General features: G+C 29.4%; 1 protein-coding gene across 2 annotated transcripts in view; it reads right to left on the bottom strand.

The window, feature by feature from the left end:
• LOC106681105 (uncharacterized) overlaps window positions 1–21,428 on the bottom strand; it is a 40,624-nt gene that overhangs the window by 2,305 nt on the left and 16,891 nt on the right. Inside the window, exons 5-10 of one of the 2 annotated variants that reach the window (XM_014421263.2) lie at window positions 12,228–12,372; window positions 6,701–6,754; window positions 5,620–5,788; window positions 4,968–5,278; window positions 3,181–3,452; window positions 1,198–1,299 (exon numbers count right to left, since the gene is read on the bottom strand). In XM_014421263.2, the coding sequence (XP_014276749.1) occupies window positions 1,198–1,299; window positions 3,181–3,452; window positions 4,968–5,278; window positions 5,620–5,788; window positions 6,701–6,754; window positions 12,228–12,372 (1,053 nt within the window). Of the gene's footprint in view, window positions 1–1,197; window positions 1,300–3,180; window positions 3,453–4,967; window positions 5,279–5,619; window positions 5,789–6,700; window positions 6,755–12,227; window positions 12,373–12,689; window positions 12,808–21,428 lie in introns of both variants that reach the window. The other variant, XM_014421264.3, reaches the window with a different exon arrangement.

The following is a 21,428-nucleotide window of genomic DNA, read 5'->3' on the forward strand; positions in this document are numbered from 1 at the left end:
GTTTTTAGCCCTGAAGAAGGCTAGAAACTCTAGCCGAAACGTCGGCACATTAAAATAAGTTAGTCATACTTATTTGTGTTTCATTGACCACACCCCCAACCATCATCTCCTCATTTATCATCCACGGTCAACTATCTCTCATAATTACATTCCTAATTACGTTTTTGGTTTGTGAGTGGGTAGTTTTTCCTCTACTTAGTTTACTTGCAATGTTAAACTCATAGTCTTGTGATGTTAATGAAAAATAGTTTTAAGAAAACTGATATGAGGAATTTCTATTTGTAAAGTAGTAGAAGAAGGTTGAAGAGAGGAAAGGAAAGGTAGTTCATTCAACTGAGTAGGTCTGTTCCAACAACTGAGTAGGTTCCAACATCCACTTTGGACTATCCAGAACTGTTTGGAGCATGTGCAGTACAAGATTTGGGAGGAAAAACACGTACTATGCATGCTCCGTACAGTCAGAAGTGGTTGTTTAAACAGATCGAGTGGGGGGTTTGCCCCTGCGCATCTCCCTCTCCCTTTACTCAGAGGTAAACTGATCTTGGTTGCACCATAATTACAGAAATTTAAAAAATAAAAATAATGAGATTATAATAATTAACAAAACACAAATACAATGTTTAAAATGAATATTATAGACATACAGTAATATTATGTATTAAATGTTAAAAAAAAATATGATGCGGTTCGCACATCATACAACTTTCACATACAACCCTACACATATCCCCAAATTTTGTGTAGAGTAATTGGATTTTGTTGGTGTTGTCACTATTTTTGTATGATGCAGTATGCACATCATACAACCCTACACGCGTCCCCAAATTTTATGAAGATTAATTGGCTTTTGTTGATGTTATCACTATTTTTGTATGATGGGGTATGCACAACATACAACTTTCACATACAACCCTATACACGTCCCCAAATTTTGTGTAGATTCATTTGCTTGTGGTGATGCTATCGCTATTTTTTTTTTTTTTTTTAACAAAAATCTTAAGATCAGGAAAGGTGAAAATTATAAACTAAATTTTTATTTTTCTGCTAATAACGAACATAAATTTTGTTCCTACCAAGAATACAACAGTTTAACAAAAGATAATGAAGCCGTCATGCAATCGGAGATTGTAATAGTTATCATTCAATTTCGTAATAAACAAGAATATAACTATAAATAGTAAAAACAAAAACACTTACCTTTGTAAATCATTTACTAGGGTCTGCAATCCATAAGGTAATATATAAATAGTAGCGGGGTTGAAATGGAAACTGAAATCAATAACAGGTGTTTCGTCTAGCCTAAAAAATAAAAATAAATAATTTTTAAAAAATGCTTTAATAATTCAAATTAAATTAAAAATTATGAAGTAAAATAACAGTTTCATAAAACCTGGGCCACAAATATATAACTGAGATAACTATGTATGTAATTTTAATTTGTTTTGTTGAATCAATTTGACTTTTGTATCTTAAGATACGTTACTACACTGCAATATTGGATTTCTTTGTGTAAAAAATGATTTCATCATAGCCCATTAAAAAAATATTTATACTTAGATTGTTTAGAATAACATACTTTTGATATTTGTTTTGGTTCGCACTCATCATTCTTAAAATCTTTTTATCACTACAAATAACAGCTTCTGTATGAAAAAAATATGTCTTTCTTGAATTTATATTAGAATATTTGCAAAATTGCAAAACCTCCAACAACAAACAATCCAATGAATTTGGCAAGCATTGTTTGATAAATAATGCATTTCTCTATTCCAATAACATCTTTAAAGTGTTTTATTTTACATTAAGTAATTGATAATTTTAATATTGGCTTAATTGATTGAATCTCAAAAAAATATTTAAAAAAAAAAAAAAAAAGATCAACTTTTGAAAAATCTGTGTCATTCAGTACTAGGTATGTTACTTTTTCTTTTTTTTTAAATGTTAACAATAATTTTAAAAAACACATTGACAATGGAAAAACATCCATCTATTGAAGTATGTGTGGAATACTAGAAGCATATAAACATTAAAACATAAGAAAAAAATATATATAATGAGGTGTAGGTAGTTGACAATAGATTAATAAGTGGAGAAGATGGTCACAGGGGGGTGCGGTCAGCAAAAAAAAAGAAACACAAATAAACAAAAAATTATTTATTTATGCTAACTCAGGTTTTTTTTTTCCTGACTGCACCCCCTCCCGACCATTTCCACTTTAAAATATTATATAAGTTAAAAATAATGATTTTAACAAGTAATAGTTTATAATAACAAAACAGTATTTATGTTAAAGCAACAAGGAAATTGTAACAACTGTGGTATGGAGTTATCCCCTCAAATACTAACCAGCTGAGCTCTTTCTTGCATAGCCCGTCATACATAATTGCTAAGAGCTCTCCAATCATTGCCTTATAATAAACTGAATAATTGTTCTGGAGAGCAAGTCTGTTGCCCAAAATATTTTATTTCAATTTTGCTATACTTGGAATAGGTTCCCAATAAGTGAAAGGTATTTGTATAAGTAGGAGTTATAGACAGGGCAGTTATCCATACTTTCATCTGTCCACGGTTTCTTACTTAAATAGAGTAATCCCCCTCTACTACAGAAAGTTGACTGCATCAATATCAAATAAAAATTATCGTTTTAATACGGCTTTACCATATTTACCGTACAAAAAAAAAAACTGGATAGGAGAAATTTTTCAAGATTACTTTGGAATGGAGAAATTTGTTTTTCCAATTCGTTTATGCTATGTCTGACTGCAGTCAATCTTCCGCATTGATCTGCAATATTTGAAGGATTAAGATTAACTCCATAACACTCCTTCATTTCAAATTTTCAATTACAGCCACTTCCGGTACCAATAAACTTTCTTTTGTCCGCCTCTTCTCCTAGGATATGAGGTAAGCGGATACCAAGCATATTCAGAACTTTTAAAATATAATTGAAGTGCGTTTTCAGTGTATAGGAGTACATTGAGACAATACCTGTTTCCGGACTCAAAGTAAATTTAGGCGTATGTTAGTGAAGGAGCAGTCATTTTTTTTTAAAAACCCTTTTAAATTTTTCTAAGAAGCCATAATGCTCGAAATCCCACATCTGCCCTACATGACATACCGCCAACCGAGAGATTGATTTATAAACTTCTAACTTGCTTGTGTATATATAATGTTACTTACCTCACTACGAACACCCTTTGGTAGCTATCAGATCTGGTGGCGAAGTACTCATTCAAAGCTTTGACTGACTGTGCGAAAACTTTATCAAATGCTTTTGGATCTCTGTACGTGGCAAAGTGGTCATCACCAATATAAGACTCTTCTATAATCTTTGAGCATTCGGTAAGAATGACAATGATTTTTGTGTTTTCATCCTGTATTAACGGCCAAGACCAAGTTTCAATGGACTCGGCAACTTTGTCAAAACTCTCTTCATCCCAAGCATCGTGGACCTTGAAAATATTAAAACAAGGATGATATATTTTGTATAAAATATGTTAATGGCTTATTAAAAATAAAATAGTCAATTTTTTGTTTTTTTGACCACACCCCTGAACATCTTCTTATAGAAATTTGTGTTCGGTGAAAGTTTTAAAGTGGAATCTAGTTTGTTAATCATTAACTGAAAGGCTCATTTGGAAACTGAGTCCAAGAAAGTATTTTCACAGGGATTAATATAAAAATATTTGTTCTGAAACGAACAAGAATTTATTTCAATTCAAAATAGTGTGCTAAGTGCAGAGTTGGGGAAAAATTAGCTATAGTTAAAACTAATACCTAAAATATTCATGGATACGATATTTATTTATCAATGGTTCATTCATGAAGAAGGGTCATTGCCATGGCAATTTTAGTTATCAGTTTCAACTATAGCTAATTTTTGCCCATCTCTGGGTAAGTGAAAGCTGTGTGTGATGCGCACACCACACAGATTTTCTTTTAATTTCTAGTATGAATATAAAGTTTTCCTACCTAATATAAATTACATATTAATATGAAATATTAAACAATATAACTAAAACCATCATTATCATACATACTACTTCACTTATTTCCATCTCTCTCACTGTATTTTTTATTTATTTTAACTTTTGTATTTGATTTGATGTATTTTTTTAAATCTATAAAAGCATTAAATAAAAGTTTATTATCATGCTTCTGTTTATTATCATCAATAGTATAAGCACTTGGGCAATAGACAAGAAACTTACGTTCAATACCGAAAAGACTAAAGCTATCTTAATTGGTTCTCACTCTCTACTGAAATATATTCCAGGACCGCCCCAACCTTATCCTAAACAGAACTACTATTTCATTCCATATGTCAGTCAAAATCTTGGAGTCACTTTTGATCGAATTTTATCCTGGAAACCACACATTGCCCAAATTTCCCTTTGAACCATAGCTAACCTGAAGCAATTCAATAGAATCTCCTTAAAACATAAAACCCATCAACTCTTAGTTTCCTCTCTTGTTTTCCCCCACTTTGACTATAGCTGCAAGGTATGTGATGGACTTCTCAGGTAATCTCAAATCTAAACTTAAACATCTTATGAACTGCTGTGTTAGATAAATCATTTTTTACCCAAGCTCCATTCCCTCTAATATATGTTATGTACCAACCCTTCCCTCGTTTAAAACACTGATATTTAATTACCTTTTACTTCACCAATCTTGTCCGATATTATAATAGTACAGATGTAACTACCTTATTAGTTTGTTTTTTATGTATTTAGTCCGTTAGTTTTTAATTTTTTTTTTAATCTATATCTGAATTATTTATATAAAATTCTAATATAAGTTATAATTAAGTGTGGCCACATTGTCTTTGGCCAATATATGTTGTGAAATTAAAATTACCTTATAATTATTCTGAAGGGACCTAGTCCCAGAATAATAAATTATTTTTTATTTTATTTCATTTATTGCTATTCAATTTTCATAAATCTAAAAATTTTGACACTTACTTTGCATCCACAAGATTCCTTCAATATCATTCTGAATTTTGTCATAGCAGTCATGAATCTTTCACAGTCACGCGGATACAGGAGGAGAATTTTTTCCCCCTTGCTTATAAAACAAGAATTTTCTACAATATCAATAATATAAGGGCGCCCCTTTTTCTTTTCTTTTTTAAAATAAATAACTGTGAACATAATCGCAGCAGTTATAATAAGAACGAATAAACAATAGATAATAATCAGATAACTGTTATTATGTTGAGTACTATTAACATCATTAGCAATAACTTCAGTTGGTGTGATTTTTCCTTGTGCCACTAAAAAAAATTTTTTAATAATTAATGAATAAAATTACTGCATTCTTTAAAAAGTTTAATTATTATTTCTTAAAAATTTTAGTCATTACAATGATTCAACTACATTAATATAAAAAAAAAAAATTAAAAAAGGAAACTTTGACAGTTCATTGAAGCATTTCCAATAACTACAGAAGGAAAACAATTTTTTAAAATTATAATAATTTTATGAGTAATGTAAACATCTTTTTCTTTGGTTCCTTTTTTTATTACAAAATAATTTATTCTATCATTCTCTTCTGAAATATTATCATACGTATACAAATATATAATTCATATTATCTAATGTATATAACTGTTACCTTTATCGGCTGACCAAGAACAATCAGCTTCATGTTTACCTATCCAGAGTGAAGTTCGATCGCAACGTGGGTCAATAAATTGAACAATAGCACAATAATTACCATTTTTTATCTCACGGAATCTGCACTCTATTGAGGTATTGTTTTCCCATTTACATGGGCAAGGGCTCTGAAAATAAATTAAGCAATATTTAATGTTATAATTATTTTAATGTTATAATTTTGAATTGGTTCAGGTCATACTCTAGTCTTGAGTATAATAATTTATTTGTATCCTGTTTACTTGATTTGCGTTTTTTATTAATTTTTTTTTACTTGAATATAATAATTAGAACTTGAGCATATTTTTTTTTTATTATCAATTATTTTTAAGAGAACCATTGGTAAACCAGCTCCTACACATTGAGATGAAAGATGATGTAATTTGCTTAAATCATTCTGTATGTCTGTTCTCATAGAACAAATATTTTTTAAGATATTTTATAAAGTAAGAGATGATTATGAACAATTTTAACTTTTTGGGAAAAATGGTCTATTTGAAACCGTATCTTAGAAAGTAATCATTGTACAGAGCTCATTTTGGTCTCAAATTTTAACTACTTTAAAAAAGAAGAAAAGGGTTTCTGTAAGGTGCACAGTTCTTGATTTATCTAGTTAGGAACAACCGAAAAAAAGTGCTAACATTTCACTGGTTTAGGTTAGATTGCACAGGCTGTTTGAAGCTGCAAATTTGGTTTCCTATTATAGATATAGAACCTCATGATGTATTGAAAAATAATCACGGTTATATCAACCAGGCCGATCTGGTATAAAATAAAATATATAAAAATTATTGAAAAATAAGTTCTACTTAATCTTTTGTATGTATGGCCCCTTTTTCTTATATATTTTGAGTAAACTAATTTTAATTCATACTAAAATTTAAATACCTATTATTTTGTACATAACGTTTGCAAAAACCTAGTATAAAGCTCTCCAAAATAAGTCAACTTTTTACACAAATGATCATAGACAATAAATTAAAAAATAATTATTTGAATATAAAATTAAAAACTATAAATATAAAAAAAACAAAAGATACCATTTCTTGGTCTTTGGTGTAATCATGACCATAGCAGCACTCATTCTTGTTTACCTAAATAAAAAATAAAAAAAAAGATATTAATTAGTTACTGAGATAAAAAATTAAAAAAATCCTTTTAAAATTATATTATTATTAACATTCTATCATGTATTAAACTTGTAAAGTTACAACTCATGAATGGTCTTGGTTTTGGGTACTTTATGAAGAAATATTTTTCCTTGACCAATTGTTATACTCAGATGAAATATCGTCATCATCCATAAGGTGGTTACCCAGGTTATCTCCTTACCTAACAAGGAGAGGTTCACACCTGAGCATTGAAATACATCTACAGTTACAGGTCATAAGCGATGTTACACAATTACCTTTTAAGAAACATACACAGGTCCATCAAAGCTTCAATGAACTATAAAATGAGTTCACACTTTATGATTGCAAAATCTGTCATATACTAATATCAAGTAATTAGATAGCCTGCTCATTTCTTTGCAGCGTCATACAATTTTGTGAAGGAAGATAATATTATCTTTGTGACTTCTTTCAGCTCTTGTGGAATTACTGACTCAAAATTTTTATTATATGTGTTCTTTTTATTTAACTCAAAGTAATGAGCAGTTTTTCTGTTAGTGAAACGGCCAGTCTCAATCTAAATATCTTCAAGGCAAGCTGACAAGAATTACTAGGAACTAAAATCATTCTGAATCCATCAGATCCAATTCATGAAATTTAGAAAGCTAAAGCCTCACATCATGCCATTTGAGGATTCCTCATTCTCATGTGATTCTGCTGATTGCTTGATATGGACCTCATTGTGGGTGTGTCAAGGCCAGCTGGAGATGCACGCCCATTCTTCCAAGTCTGACCATTATCCATCAAAGAGCACTTTGTATATAGTTCATTTTATTGATTAATTATTATTAATTTCGCTATTGTTTAATAAGCCCTTTTTGAAAATCAAATGCGAAATCTTAAATGGCGCCTGAACATGGACAATTAAGGCAGATTTGTCTCAGATAAGTTTTGTAAGCTCTTCTTTGATGAAAGATCATCTGGAGATATAGAAACCTCTTTATTTCTACCTGGATTACGATCCCTTATCACTGTTGAAGAATTCTGTTAAGAACACAAAACGTTAACTAGTACCCAAACAGGGACCCTTGGCCTATCACACCTATACCAGAAGTTTTATTGACTGATTTTTGTTCTTGGGGAGGAAGGAGTCAAAACCTTAGATCATTCATATAACAATCACCCTGTATAATTGTGCTGCCTGCAGCATCAGAACCTGATAGTGGGTGTATTAAGGCCAGCTGGAGTTAGACCATCGCTCATCAAAATGCACCTTATATGTAGTTTATTTCGTTATTCAAATATAACTTGGTCTTGTTTAATAAATCTTTTTCAAAGTCCAAAGTGGTGATCTGTAAGCCTAACTAACGAATGCTGAGAAAGCTCTCTTGTAATTATGGCAGAACTATGTTTCGCATTCATTAAATTATATGGATGCAACCACTGCCCACATGATTAATTATACCAAACTTTTCTTTCTATCTCTTATCACATGATTGGGTCTTATCACTTCAATATGGACATTGCTTATCTTGAAATAAAAGTCATCTACCACACCACTATAGTGCTAAAAATCACTCTGGTGTGAACCTCACCTTAAGGGTAACAACTAAGGGAGGCTGGGGTACTCCAGAAGGGTCTCCTTAAGTCAGTCTTATGTCCTGATGTAACAATATAAATTATCTTTCTTAGCCAAACTTAAACCTAGGTCAAGGAGGTAGGAGTCTAGTACCTTACTCGCTGAGCTCACCTTACTCTTATACTGTCACATATTTCTTAGTAAATGTAATATGAACTAAGATGAGATTTTTATGCAATTGTCCATTTATTTTGTTTGCATTTTATAAGAGAGGCAATATGAAATCTTTGTTTTGTACTTTTAGAAGCAATAAAATCCATTTTTATTTTTGATATTTAGGGATGTAGTCTATTTTTGTTTAATTTGAAACATATATTTTTTTAAGATGAATTAGATAATATATTTCAACCAAATAAACATTTTGAGGTGAAGATAGTTAACCATAGATATATAAGAGGAGATGGTCAGAGGGATGAGGTCAGCAGAAAAAACACAAATAAACAAAATAATTATTTATTTTCACTGAAGTTTTGATCTGATTTTCAGGTTGAAACATTGGCACAAATAAATAAGTTTTGGTTTATCTGTGTTTTTTCTGCTGACCACACCCCCCCGACCATCTTCTCCCCAAATCAACATTTTGATAGATTATTTTTTTAAAATTAATAACAACTATTTATATTATATAACTTCTTATTACAAATAATCTGTCTGCATTAGTGAAAACCAATTTTCTATATATTTATTTATTGAAGAAAAAATTTTCCTTTCACCAATGTATCGTTATTTAAGAAGAAAAATCCCTAAAGATAGAGGAATACTCCAAAAAATTATTGGAAGAAACAAGATTTTATATTAATAGAAAAATATTTAAAGAACTTTTATAGTTAATTCATTTTTTTTTTATTTTTATAAAATTTGTGTATGAGGATAAAATGACTTTTGATATATTTATGATTAATTTTTATTTGATTGATTTACTTTTATGATATTTTTCATCGTATGTCAACACTATTACAAAACAATTTCATATTTACACTCTCTTTTCTATGTGCTTTTATGTTTTTGCTGTATGAAAATCTGGCCTGTTAAAAAAATAATAATAGAAATAACTTAAATAAATAATACAAAAAAAATATTAGTTAAATTATGAGCAATCATATTTTAAATTAAAGAATTTTAAAATTTTTATTAAAATGACAAATCAATCATCAAGACAACACCAAAGTTTTAATACTGCAGTCAATTCATGCAAATATAAATTATATCAGTCAAAATTATAACATTAATAAAGAAGCAAAGGAAAACAAATTACGCACTTTCAAAGCAAAGAATAAATCACAAATAATGAAAACTTACTTACTTCTTATACTATAATTATTATATAAATATTGAGTATAATTGAATTTTCATGCTATAGGTCAGTTTTAAATGACCATAAATTTAGTTAATATTAAATATTTTGACACAAGAATAAGTTCAAGAAGAAAAAGATCAGCTCTCCAACAGTAATGAAAGAATTTTGAAATAATTAGAAAATACTTTACTAAATATAAAAAATCTTGTAAATAATAATTGTAAACAATTTCCACCAACACTTTTAGGTCGTAACCAGCTAAGTTTATATATAAAATAATGAAGAAGATGGTCAGAGGTTTGGTGAAAGGAAAACAAAAAATGCTAAACAACTATTTATTTGCCAACATTTCAACCCACTTTGTAGAACTTCATCAGGGCTAAAATAATACAAAAAACAACTAAAAATATTTAATATAGTAAGATAACGAGATACAAAAATGTAAATTTTGTAAATATAAGTGAAAAGAAAATTATATACAAATGAACGAAAAGAAGAAATAAGAATAGTATTAATATAAAATAGACAATGATGAAAATACTCAAACTATTAGGTTAAAAATGAATAGGAAGTGCAATAACACGTAAAAATAGAAAAGCAGATATGAGAAAACAAAATTTAACTCACTAAAAGATGAAATATAAAGAAGTAAGTTGAGATTAAATAAATAAAGGTTAAGAAAGAATAAATAAAAATAAAATTAAAGATATAACAATAAATAAGTAAAGAACAGATGAGGGCCACCCACCTGTCCCAGTTTATTTATGGCATTGTTTTATGCCTTGATGAAGCTCTGTAAACTGGGGAGAAACGTCGGAAAATAAATAGTTGTTAAATATTTTTTGTTTTATTTTGTCCGCACACCTGACCACAAAGTATTGAAAGAGATAGGACATAAAAAGGGGAAGAATATGAAATTAAACCAATCACAAGATGTTTCGAACATGTTAAAGATGATTTGTGGACTTCTTCCTCATTCTCAGGAAGAAACATTAAAATCTATAAATCAATTGGTTTTTTTTTTTCTTAAATACCTTGAATCAAGGCCATCAATAATGTAGATTTAACTGTTTTTATTGCAATATTTTTATTTGAACATTAATGCAATGAAAAAATTCATTGTAGTTTTTTTTTTTCTGTTCTTGGTTAAACTCTTTTTATGTGGACCCTAGGATCCATAGATCCTGCTTGTTATAGCAAAGTTTTACTATGCATGGTTCCTTTTTTTTCTTTTTTTACTGAGGCAATAGGTAATGTTTAAACACAGGATTTTATCTCTCTTTGAATTCAGATTTTATGTTTTTATTTTTTTAATATCCAGAATCAAAATGGAAGTAGATATGACTTTTCCTTATAAGGAAGCAAAATTATAAAAGGAGGGGGGGAGGGGTTACTATAGGGAAAGTAAAAGTAGTGTTGATTTTGAAAGTGCTTATGCTCCCACCTCCTAGCTGAAATAAAATCCTGTCACCACTACAACCCATTAAGTTCTTGGATTCACTTCATAGAGCAAGAAACAGTATTTCATAGAGGAAATCAGTTCCTTGATCAATGATTAGACAAGGTGGTGTGGTCAGCATCATGATCATGCTCAACTTACAGTTTAATCTTACAACAAAATGAAGGACAAAATACCTTCTTCAAAGAAGTTGGGTGTGCCCCAGGAGGTCTTCTGATACTATAGTTGATCTACGGTTGATATAAAAAAATAAATAAATTATCTGCACTTAAAGCAGGGCCAGAAGTTAGAAGACCGAGCCCTGTGGGGGGGGGTAGCAACTCGCGCCCGCGCCCGCCCGGTATACTCCGGACTTAATTTAAGTGCTCTACTTACCGAGCAATTGAATTTTCAATAAACTTTACACCAATATATGACCTACATCCCAAAAGTTGGATGTATTTTACATTCCAATCTTAGCAAAATGCAATAGAACCACAAACATTTTATTAATTGTTTTCAAATATCCTCTGCAGTGTGTTAAAATAAAATGAATAAATCAAATGAATACAACAAACCCTCATCATGGCCTGAGCCAAGAGGAAATGAAATCCAATAGCTATTTGTGCTTCTTTCAAAAAAAAGGTATAACAGTTTAATAAACTTCATGAAAGGGAATCTTAATTCATATTCTTTGTTTCCATTCCCTAGAAGTGACAAATAAATGCAATGAGATTTTGTCTTAAATTGAATTCGGGATGAATCTTGCTATGAACGTTCCCTAAAACAGAAAATCAAAAAAGAGAGGTTGATCTCAATTAAAGATGAGAAACCAGGATGAAAAATAAACTATCAACATAGAAGTATGAAATTACAGCTTGTTAATTTTTTTAAATTATATTTTGTTCTACTATGTGAGAAAACAAAAAAACTATATCATCATCTTATTTCAAGACTAATCAGAGATGAAAACCCACATTATATCTTAATCCATTTTATAATGAGAGTCCGTTGTACAACAAAAATAATGTAAAAAATATAATTATTAGTACATTAAATTGCAACCAGATAAAATTCTTACCAAAAAATATTTTGCAGCTTTATTACCACTTCCAGCGCAATCCTCTAACGATAAATCGACATCTGATTTTAATGTTACTGCTGCTGAGAATGGTATTAATCCATGAGAAATATTTCCAAAAATAGTTGTAAAAACTAATTCCTGTCTAAAAACAAATTCAATCTATCTTAAATATGATCAGTAAAATATTTTAAAAAAAAGTACAGTCATATTATAGATTCATTCCATTGAATTCATCATCATTAGAATAATATTAAAAAGCAATAGAGAGCATGCGATGCAGGCATCAAGCAAAACATTCCTTCAGTTTTCAAGCCATATAAGAAAAATATCTGTGGAAATTGCAATAAAAATATATTTGCTTAAATTTTGTTAGAATATCAACCAATGAGAGCTACAGGACAAAACGAGAAATTAATAGGCAACTAATAGCAAATATGGAAACAGTGTATCCATGCTTACAGAAGTCAGGCGAGCTTCCTTCACCACGTCCTCGCTGCAATTTGTATTTAACAGCAATATACGAATACTTTTTGACTCATTTAGCCCCTCACCAACAGTTACATATTTTAGAATTTCACTGCAAAAAATTTCAAGTTTTATTAGATGTACCTAAATTTAAAAAATAAAAATGATGTACAGCTCCCATCAATAATCCTTATTATTGAATAATGAAACCAAACAAATACGAATACAATCATCTAAACATAAATTTATATACAGCAGAGCATCAGTTAGATAAGATAGTTAAAAAAAAAAAATACACTTACATATTTGATACTTAATTGTGCATCTGTGTTGGCTGTGTAAAAGGAATTAATTCCCAAAATTATAGTAGTTTTGAGAAAAACAGAATTGAAAAATAATCTGAAAAGGATTAAAGTAAACCACCTTTACTACATGTTGTGGATTTAGCGAAGGTTTTATATAGAAAGACAAAGAGTAAGTTTCATGAACAGACGCTAACACCTGACAGACAAACAAAGGAACATGGTTGTCCGAACATTGATTCTAGATGCAATCATCGCTTTTTATTTAGTGTTAATTTCTTGTTAATTCTTTAAAGTTGCTTATATAATATGATATTGTATTTGTAAATGTATTATTTAAAAGTATGATTAAATGATCTAAGCTGGAGATATACTGCTTCAGCTGGACAGGTTTTCTCTTAGGAAAATTATAGGGATCTACACAGATAGACTACATATGTTTAACCTCAAGCTTATAAAATCACCCATGTGCAGATTCTGTAATGCTGAGTATCAGACAGTACACCACATTATATGCTGGTGAGACTAATTTGCAGGGCTGATGTTCGCGCTGTTTGGAGTGGATTGTGCCGTGGACCCCAAACGGTCTGAATTGATCAATTTGATCAACCCCTTAAGTTTATTTACTTAGATTCTTAGAATCTACATATCTCAAGCTTTAATAAGCGCATTATAATGTTGTGGTATTTTTCTCTTTTATGCTACATTGTTGTAATGTGGATGGTGCGCAATTATAGTTATAGACTGCAGTGCTTTTAGCTAGGTAAAAAAAAAGTTTTCTGATCTTCTTAAAGCTAGTTTTTTGCACACAGTGATTATAGAGACATCACCGGCCAAAATTTCACTTTAATAATCAATCTGAATAGGAATCATACACTTAGAAGGATGTTAGTGAATCAGAAAATTTTCCATTTTTTTAGTACTAAAAACTTTTTTATTATTTCACTTCACCTCTTGTCCTATCACTGCAGTCTGGCAAATCCAAAATCTGCGGTGATTTATATTTGTAAATTACTGGCTCTGAATTTTTACTGAGTAGACTGTATTTGATGGATTTAACAATAAATGAACCAAGGTTAAATAGGGATAAGCCTCTATTGTTGTATAATTTATGACAATGAGTTATATGTTTTAATAAAAAGTGGTTATAATTTGTATTAGTTATGTTAGTATTCAATTTTGATTATTGATTATATGGAATAATGGATTGTAATTTGTCTTGCAAATATCCAAAGTGAATACGTTTAGAACTTGCTGTCCCCCACTTTACTACAGGCCAATATCCAAAAGAGAGGAATTACTATCCTGCTAAAATTTAAGTTGATTACTCTTAAAGATTGTTTTAATATTACAAGTAGTAACAAATAATATCCTGTCGAGCTAACATAACCTTATTGAATGCTTATTGTCTGAGGCCTTGTGATAGTGCGCCACACCTCTTAAATTTATGTCTAGACAGAATGTTGAATTTTAATGATATTTATTTTCATTAATTCCCATTTTTATGACATTTTCTATTAGGCCTTCACACAGCTACCCAAACTATAAATGTACTGCTATTTATTTTAACCTAATGACTGTTATATTGTATAATAATTATTAGATTTTGATACATAAGATAAAGTGTTAAGATGCTGAAGGTAACATCAAATGATCTTCAAAATCATGTATTGAGTATTAGGCTAATGTGCTACCAAATAAACAATAAAGTTAGTCACTAAAGAAACTTAAAATCAAATTTATAAAAGTTTGAATTTTGTTTTTCTCAAAACTATATTCTTGGATTTAACTCCTTTTATACAGCAAACAGAGATAATTCTAAAGTAAATTACAGAGTAACATCACTCCACTTGGATAGATGAAGAGAACTTTTATGACCACCTAAAGTCTCTTATATAAGTAAATAACTGATCAATCAATGAATGTTTCACATATTCAGGTAACATCTGAGTAGAAAAAAATTAGATCATATAAATGCAGACCTAAGGTGGCATGGCTCATCAAAGCTGTTGAACTGAATTTACTGATTTACCACCTCAACTTTGCCATTCTTTTTAAGATTATTAAAATAAGACATGTAGTTAAAACAATTATTTAATATTATGTAAGTTCTGAATCAATTTTATTCTATTTCTATTAATAATGTTGCCATTTTGGTTCAGATGGGAGCATTCACTGTATGATTAAATATGAACACCACTAACAATTTTATATAGTTCAACAGAAAAAGATAGATTTCAATTTATCTTTTACTCTTACGTCAGCCATAAAATTTATATCTCTAGAGAGCAAAACAGAAAACGTGATCTTTTTGGCTTCACTTTTGCTTTGAAGTAGAGTAGGGTTATCTCACCCCCTGAATTTGGAAGTTTGAGTCCGTAAGTTGTACTATAATTTGTAAGTAACAAAATGTTGTTCCTAAAGAGTGTTTTTGCCGAAACGCTGAACATTTTTTATTAATTACTGTTGTTGAAATACTTTTGCTTTTAAAATGAAAAAAAAACTATACATATTTTGGAACATAATAGGCGCTTATTTAAATGATAATTTAGTTCTCTATGAAACAAAACAAGTAATCGAATCAGTATAAGCAAAAATAGAATTTTTATCTTTATCTAAGTATATAAAAAACAGATACCACTTGCTTACTTAATGATCATTGTATGTCAAAAACCACTATACTCTGAACAAAAAAATGATCGAAATTATGAGTAGTAATTACTATTCATAATTTATGTTATGTTATAAGGCTGGGTTTCAAAAATTTGAACTCTTAAATGGTTTAAAAACTTCTAAAATAAGGTGGGAGAGGTTGATTAAAAACTTGGGATTATCCACTCATATATTATAAAGTATTACTATTAATTCATCTCACTTCAAATAATTCTGTTTTAGTTCATCAAATTGTCTGTCTGTTACCCTATTACAGGGAAAGAATATAGGTTATTCTCAGAATAAGCTTATTCTGAGCTGAGACTAGTCTAAAGTATCAATAGTAGAATATTCTGAGTTGGTTTGGATTTTCATTTCTATTTAATTAGGCTTTTTTTAGAATGTTGATTTTAGATGTGCTCTCTTTGGTCTGCATTTACTAGATCTTATTTTTTCCTGTTCTGGTGATGCCTGAACTGGTGAACCATTTAATGGTCAGTTATTTACTGCTATTTGAGTATCGAAAATACACACAATATAGGCTATGAATTATTTTTTTGGTTCCATAATTATTATCAAATGATTATATACATACTGTAGAACTTTGATTAATGGTGTACTGTCCTAACTATTCTGTAAAAAAAGAAGTGTCTAACTTTTCACCCATGGCTATTTAACAGACTTGACTCAGTTGTATATTATTTTTCTAGGAAATTGTTACGTATTCACCTTTCTTTCAAACAGCTCAGATCACTCTTCGCAGTTTGTTTTTATCTTTATTGTTCATATTCATTACAATCAGTTAACAATGATTATTAAATATAAACATATACATTCTTTTTCTAATCAGAAAAGTATTGGTTATAAACCCTGCTGTAATCCAGGGGTACCCAACCTTTTTATAACGCTACAACCAAGGATTTCCTGCATTGACGCATGTTGCAACTGTACCCACCTCCCTTTCCTATACTCCATTTTTCCTTTTTTTTTTTTGGACATATTTTCAATGTTAAATTATGATTGAAGATAAGAATAATTAATTCTTCTAGTGAGAATATATGAATGAAAAATAATATTTATTTCTGACCAGCCTCATGTTAGAGAAAGACTTGACTCATTCATCTTTTGAACCAAACATACTACAATATTGCTTTGGAAAATCTCAGAGTTCTGGAAAATTTCTTAAAGACAAAAACTTCAAGCTCACACTTTGTCGTTCCATTAATTACTATCACCCTTTCTGTGGATTTACAATTTATATTATCAGAATAGCATCGAAGCCAATTCTAAATTACCACTTTCATTCCAGAAAAATTAATATTTTTTTTTTTTATAAACATTTTAAAAAACACTAAGTGGTACGCATGCTTTAGGTTGGGAACCCCTCCTGTAAGTTGTTAAAAAAAAGTTGTGGATGAGTTCGGTGTTGTTACTGTTTTTTATGACTTAATCAAATGAAAAAAAAAAATACATTTTCAAATCATGTCTTCTGCAGAATCAATTTTTTTCAGCTGTGAGAAAAAGTCATCATTATTTGAATGGAATCTGCTGTTTTTGAAAAGTTTTAATGAAAGCTAACTAAAGAATTTCCGATTTCTAGTTTAACAACGGTTTGTGAAAAATCAGAAGGGTTTCAAGAAAGTTTAAGAAATATTTAGTGCTTCATGGTGCTGAAAATTCTGATTAGCCAAGCAACGAAAGCTGATATCCTCTTGAAATCCAATCTACAAGGAATTTTTTACTTCCTTGATCTTATGACTTAGAGACAAATTAAAGACTGAAGTAAGGTAAATTATCTCAAACAGGAAAAAAAAAAAAAATTACATTTTATTTCAAGTGCTCATTATGTTTTACACACATACGCATGTATTTCGTAAAATAAAAAGTCTTTCAATTAAAAATTACTTTAATTTATCCTTACGAATCCACTCCTCTATTCTCTGGATAATCAAAGTTCTACTGTAGATGAAATTCACAATAAACTATATTAAAAATCACTTAGTTCATAGCTTAACTATTGTTGTAATACATAACTTCTGTTTTGTAAAAACAAATAATGAATTTGAAATAATGATAGCGAATTATTGATGCTCCTCTGTACTTATCTATATTCAAAAAATTAGTTAACACATTATAATATGATATATCATATGTACAACCAAAATATCCAACAAATAAATATGTGATTTGTACACAAAGCTATCACCAAAGAAAGTAAGAACATAAAAATAAAAATAAAACAGCTTTTTTTCTAGAGTATCTAAAGAACAATTTATTTTTAAATGCATAACTAATAGCTTTTTTTTTCTAAGAAACATTTTAAGTTTACATGCATTAATTTTATTGTCATCATTTAACATAATTTTTTTCTGCCTTCGGTTAATAATAACAAAAAATGTCAATTTTCATAGTAATACTCTATTTTATTGTAAGATGTTGAATTCTTTACTAGTATGTTTTCAAAGTAAGCATTTTCTAATAAGAGCTTTGGCATTCATTAAATTAAAAAAAAAAATGGAAATGTGCTAATGTTGACAGTTCTTGAATTTACTGTTTTACCTCATTAAAAGAAATTTAACCATTCATATTTGCTATATTTAAGGAAAAGGAATATTTGTTAATACGTGATCTTATTACTACTGTTCCAGGCTCAGATCTAACTAATTACTGGAAATATTCCAAAAAGAATCCTCGAAATTCCTTAAGTATTTTCATCCTTCCCTTCCAAAATTTGGCCTAATTTTTTAACAAGTTACAATCATTAAAATAAATTATTGATAACTCTATAAATTAACAGATCTAATTTTAATTAGACCAAACAATTTCTCAAGTGGCAGTTGAACTACTAGGCACTAAGTTGGTTGGTTGAGATTTTCAACAAAAAACTTAAAATTAATCTTGGTAGAGACAAAATATGCAAACAAATTAAAAAAAAAAAAAGGTAGATTTCTTTTTATGTAACGCAGTACAAATTATTTTAGAATTAATATTAGACATTGAATCATTAATATTAGACACAAGTCATCATAAATTCTTCCTGGCTATAAATGTAGAAGCTGATTAAAAAACAAAACAAAATATGAATGATATTTTATGCAAAATAATCAGTTAGCGGAGTGTTACTATTTGTGCTCTTTTGGGAAGTCAAAAATAGGATTTTTATTTTGCTTACTTTAACATAAAAAGATAAATGTTCTTTTAAATACTCACCAAGATGGAAGGCCATTTATAGAAGTTCAGTAATTTAAGGAAGACTATATCACCAACAGAATATCTTGATTGACATTTGAACAGTTATGAAACTTATCATTTTCAAGGATAAATAAAAATAATATAATTTAATTCATTTTGGCTCCTATAAATTTAATTAGGTAGACATCAAATTTATTATTTGATCAATTTTATCAACGTGTTTCCTTGTATTGAAAATCCAAGCTGAATTGAATCAAATACTTTTTAGTACTATGACAGCCCCTCCTAAAGACCAAGTTTATTCCACTAGTCAAACATTTATGTATCTATATCTAGTACGTAGTGGGGCTTCACTAATAACAATAAACTTGGAAATATAATAAACTCTTGCTAATGCAAATTAATTTAAACCAAGTTTTAAAAAAACAAAATAATATCCTGTTCAGATATTCATTTTTTTGTTTTAAATAGTGTAAAATTTTCATTTGTTTGGCATGAAAAGGTTCATGACTTGGAAAATCTTTAGTGGCCACTTACAATTGGTAGGTAGAGTGTCCAGAATCACAGAGCATGTTATAGAGTACAGTTATGACGAGGAAGTAATGTGTCTCAGTGGCCTCATGTACAGTTTGATGGCGAGCTTTTTAAGAAGAAAAAAAGGTAGGCTTGCAAAAGCCATTGATGGATGGGAAAACTAAATAAAAGTTGTGAAAGGTAATCGCCATTGCCTTGTTAATTTAAACAAGGTAATTTGCTATCTATCTGCATGTCACGCACAGAATGAATGCTATTACCAACCATAACAGGTCATGGGAATGGGAGACTTTTTAACTGTCGATCCTTAAGCTTTTAATTTTGGAGGGGTTTACTGTCAATGCATGGGGCCGTGCCTCTCCGAGTAATTATTAATCTTTGGGTCCCAAACCTCATAATTTAAAAATGTTACCCCAGGGTTGAGAAGGCACGAGCCATGGGAATCAGGCTTAAAATATTTATAGTACATATGGTTTTATTGAATGTATGTGTGAACTTCAATTTTTTTTCTGTTTAATGACAGGTTTAGCAAGAGCCCACTATAGCTGAATTAAAATAAAAAGCAAACTACTACTGTTACTTACATAACTGCAGACAGATAGTTAAACTTTGTTATGAAATCTACATAAACATTAAAGGTTTTTCTATTCTAATACTACAAAAAAAAAAAATAAATAAATAAATAAAATCTCAATAAAACATGCAATTTATTTAGCCTACAGTTTTTTTTAAAAATAATTAATGTACTCCTTCCACTAGTAACTATAATCAATTAGTCATTATAAATCTATTTTTTTTTCTACAATCTACTAATAGATAACATAAAAGATATAAAAGAAGAACTGTTTACCAACAAAATAATTCAATTTTTTTTTCCGAGGCATGCAAAGCATTTTTTCCTAAATCTTCAACTATAATCAAATTACTACACCAAATGCTTAAAAAGAATTTTATGAAGACCAACTATACATCTTGAAAGGAAAACAGGTTATTGAAATATTTTTAGATAAATAAATCAATATTTAAAACTTCATAGATATCAAGCAAGGGTACAATATAGTAATGAGAATACAAACACCTCCATAATCTAAGATTCAAAAGAAACTTGCAAAGGAGCCCAATACCAATACTTGCGTAAAATTCTGGAACCATTACGGTAAACTTTCCATATACTTGGTAAGGTTCTACTGTGTCATCAACTGTTGATAATTTCAAAATAATATCCATAAATTTACCATTTAACCACAACAAAGCCTTGAGTTCCACTAACCACCACCAAGTTTCCATTACCAACCGAGAAAGGAAAACAATCGGAATGTAAATTTATTACCAACATGCAATTAACACCAATATTCCATCAACATAATAACTTAAAATAGGTTATTCTAATGTCTTAAATCTAAAGGTTCCAGATGATATGAAAATTACAAAAATGAACAAAATTTGGCTTTAAGTGTAATAAATAGATATTCTATTCAAAACTATTTAAATTGTGTTTGAATATTCTTATCGAAGTTATTTTTTTTATGAATGAATGAGTAATGAGATTTAGTCTTCATTAAGTAGATATAATATGACCACTTGGCAGTTTATTGTATTATAGATGCCTAGGTTGGTAGAACCTTTAGGGGATATGTGTAAAATAATATACATATGGGGTATTGGAAAAGTAATTCACATTTCTATACAAGTATGGCATAGTGAATAGCGAAAGAATGAAAGATATTTCTCTTTCAGTCTTCATAATAAACAACATTGCTTTTCTTAAGATGAAGTAGACTGCTTTCATAATTGAAACTTTATTAAAAACTATTCTTTCACCGCAAGGAAAAGATCAAACTTAAAGCCTTATGATTTTTTCTTTGGGGCTATTTCAAATCAAAAGTATATACTCATTGCCCTAACACTAATGTCCAACTGCAACAAGGGATTTAACTGGAAGTAACTGTCATTCCACATGAGATGATCAGTTGAGTATTGATCTACTTTCTTGAACGCCTGTGTGTACAATGCAACGGCACTTACTTAACTGAACTTATTTTAAAAATAATTA

The sequence above is a fragment of the Halyomorpha halys genome, unplaced genomic scaffold (assembly GCF_000696795.3).
Source record: "Halyomorpha halys isolate HHAL.00 unplaced genomic scaffold, Hhal_1.1 Scaffold309.1, whole genome shotgun sequence".
In the NCBI taxonomy this organism is placed as follows: Eukaryota; Metazoa; Arthropoda; class Insecta; order Hemiptera; family Pentatomidae; genus Halyomorpha; species Halyomorpha halys.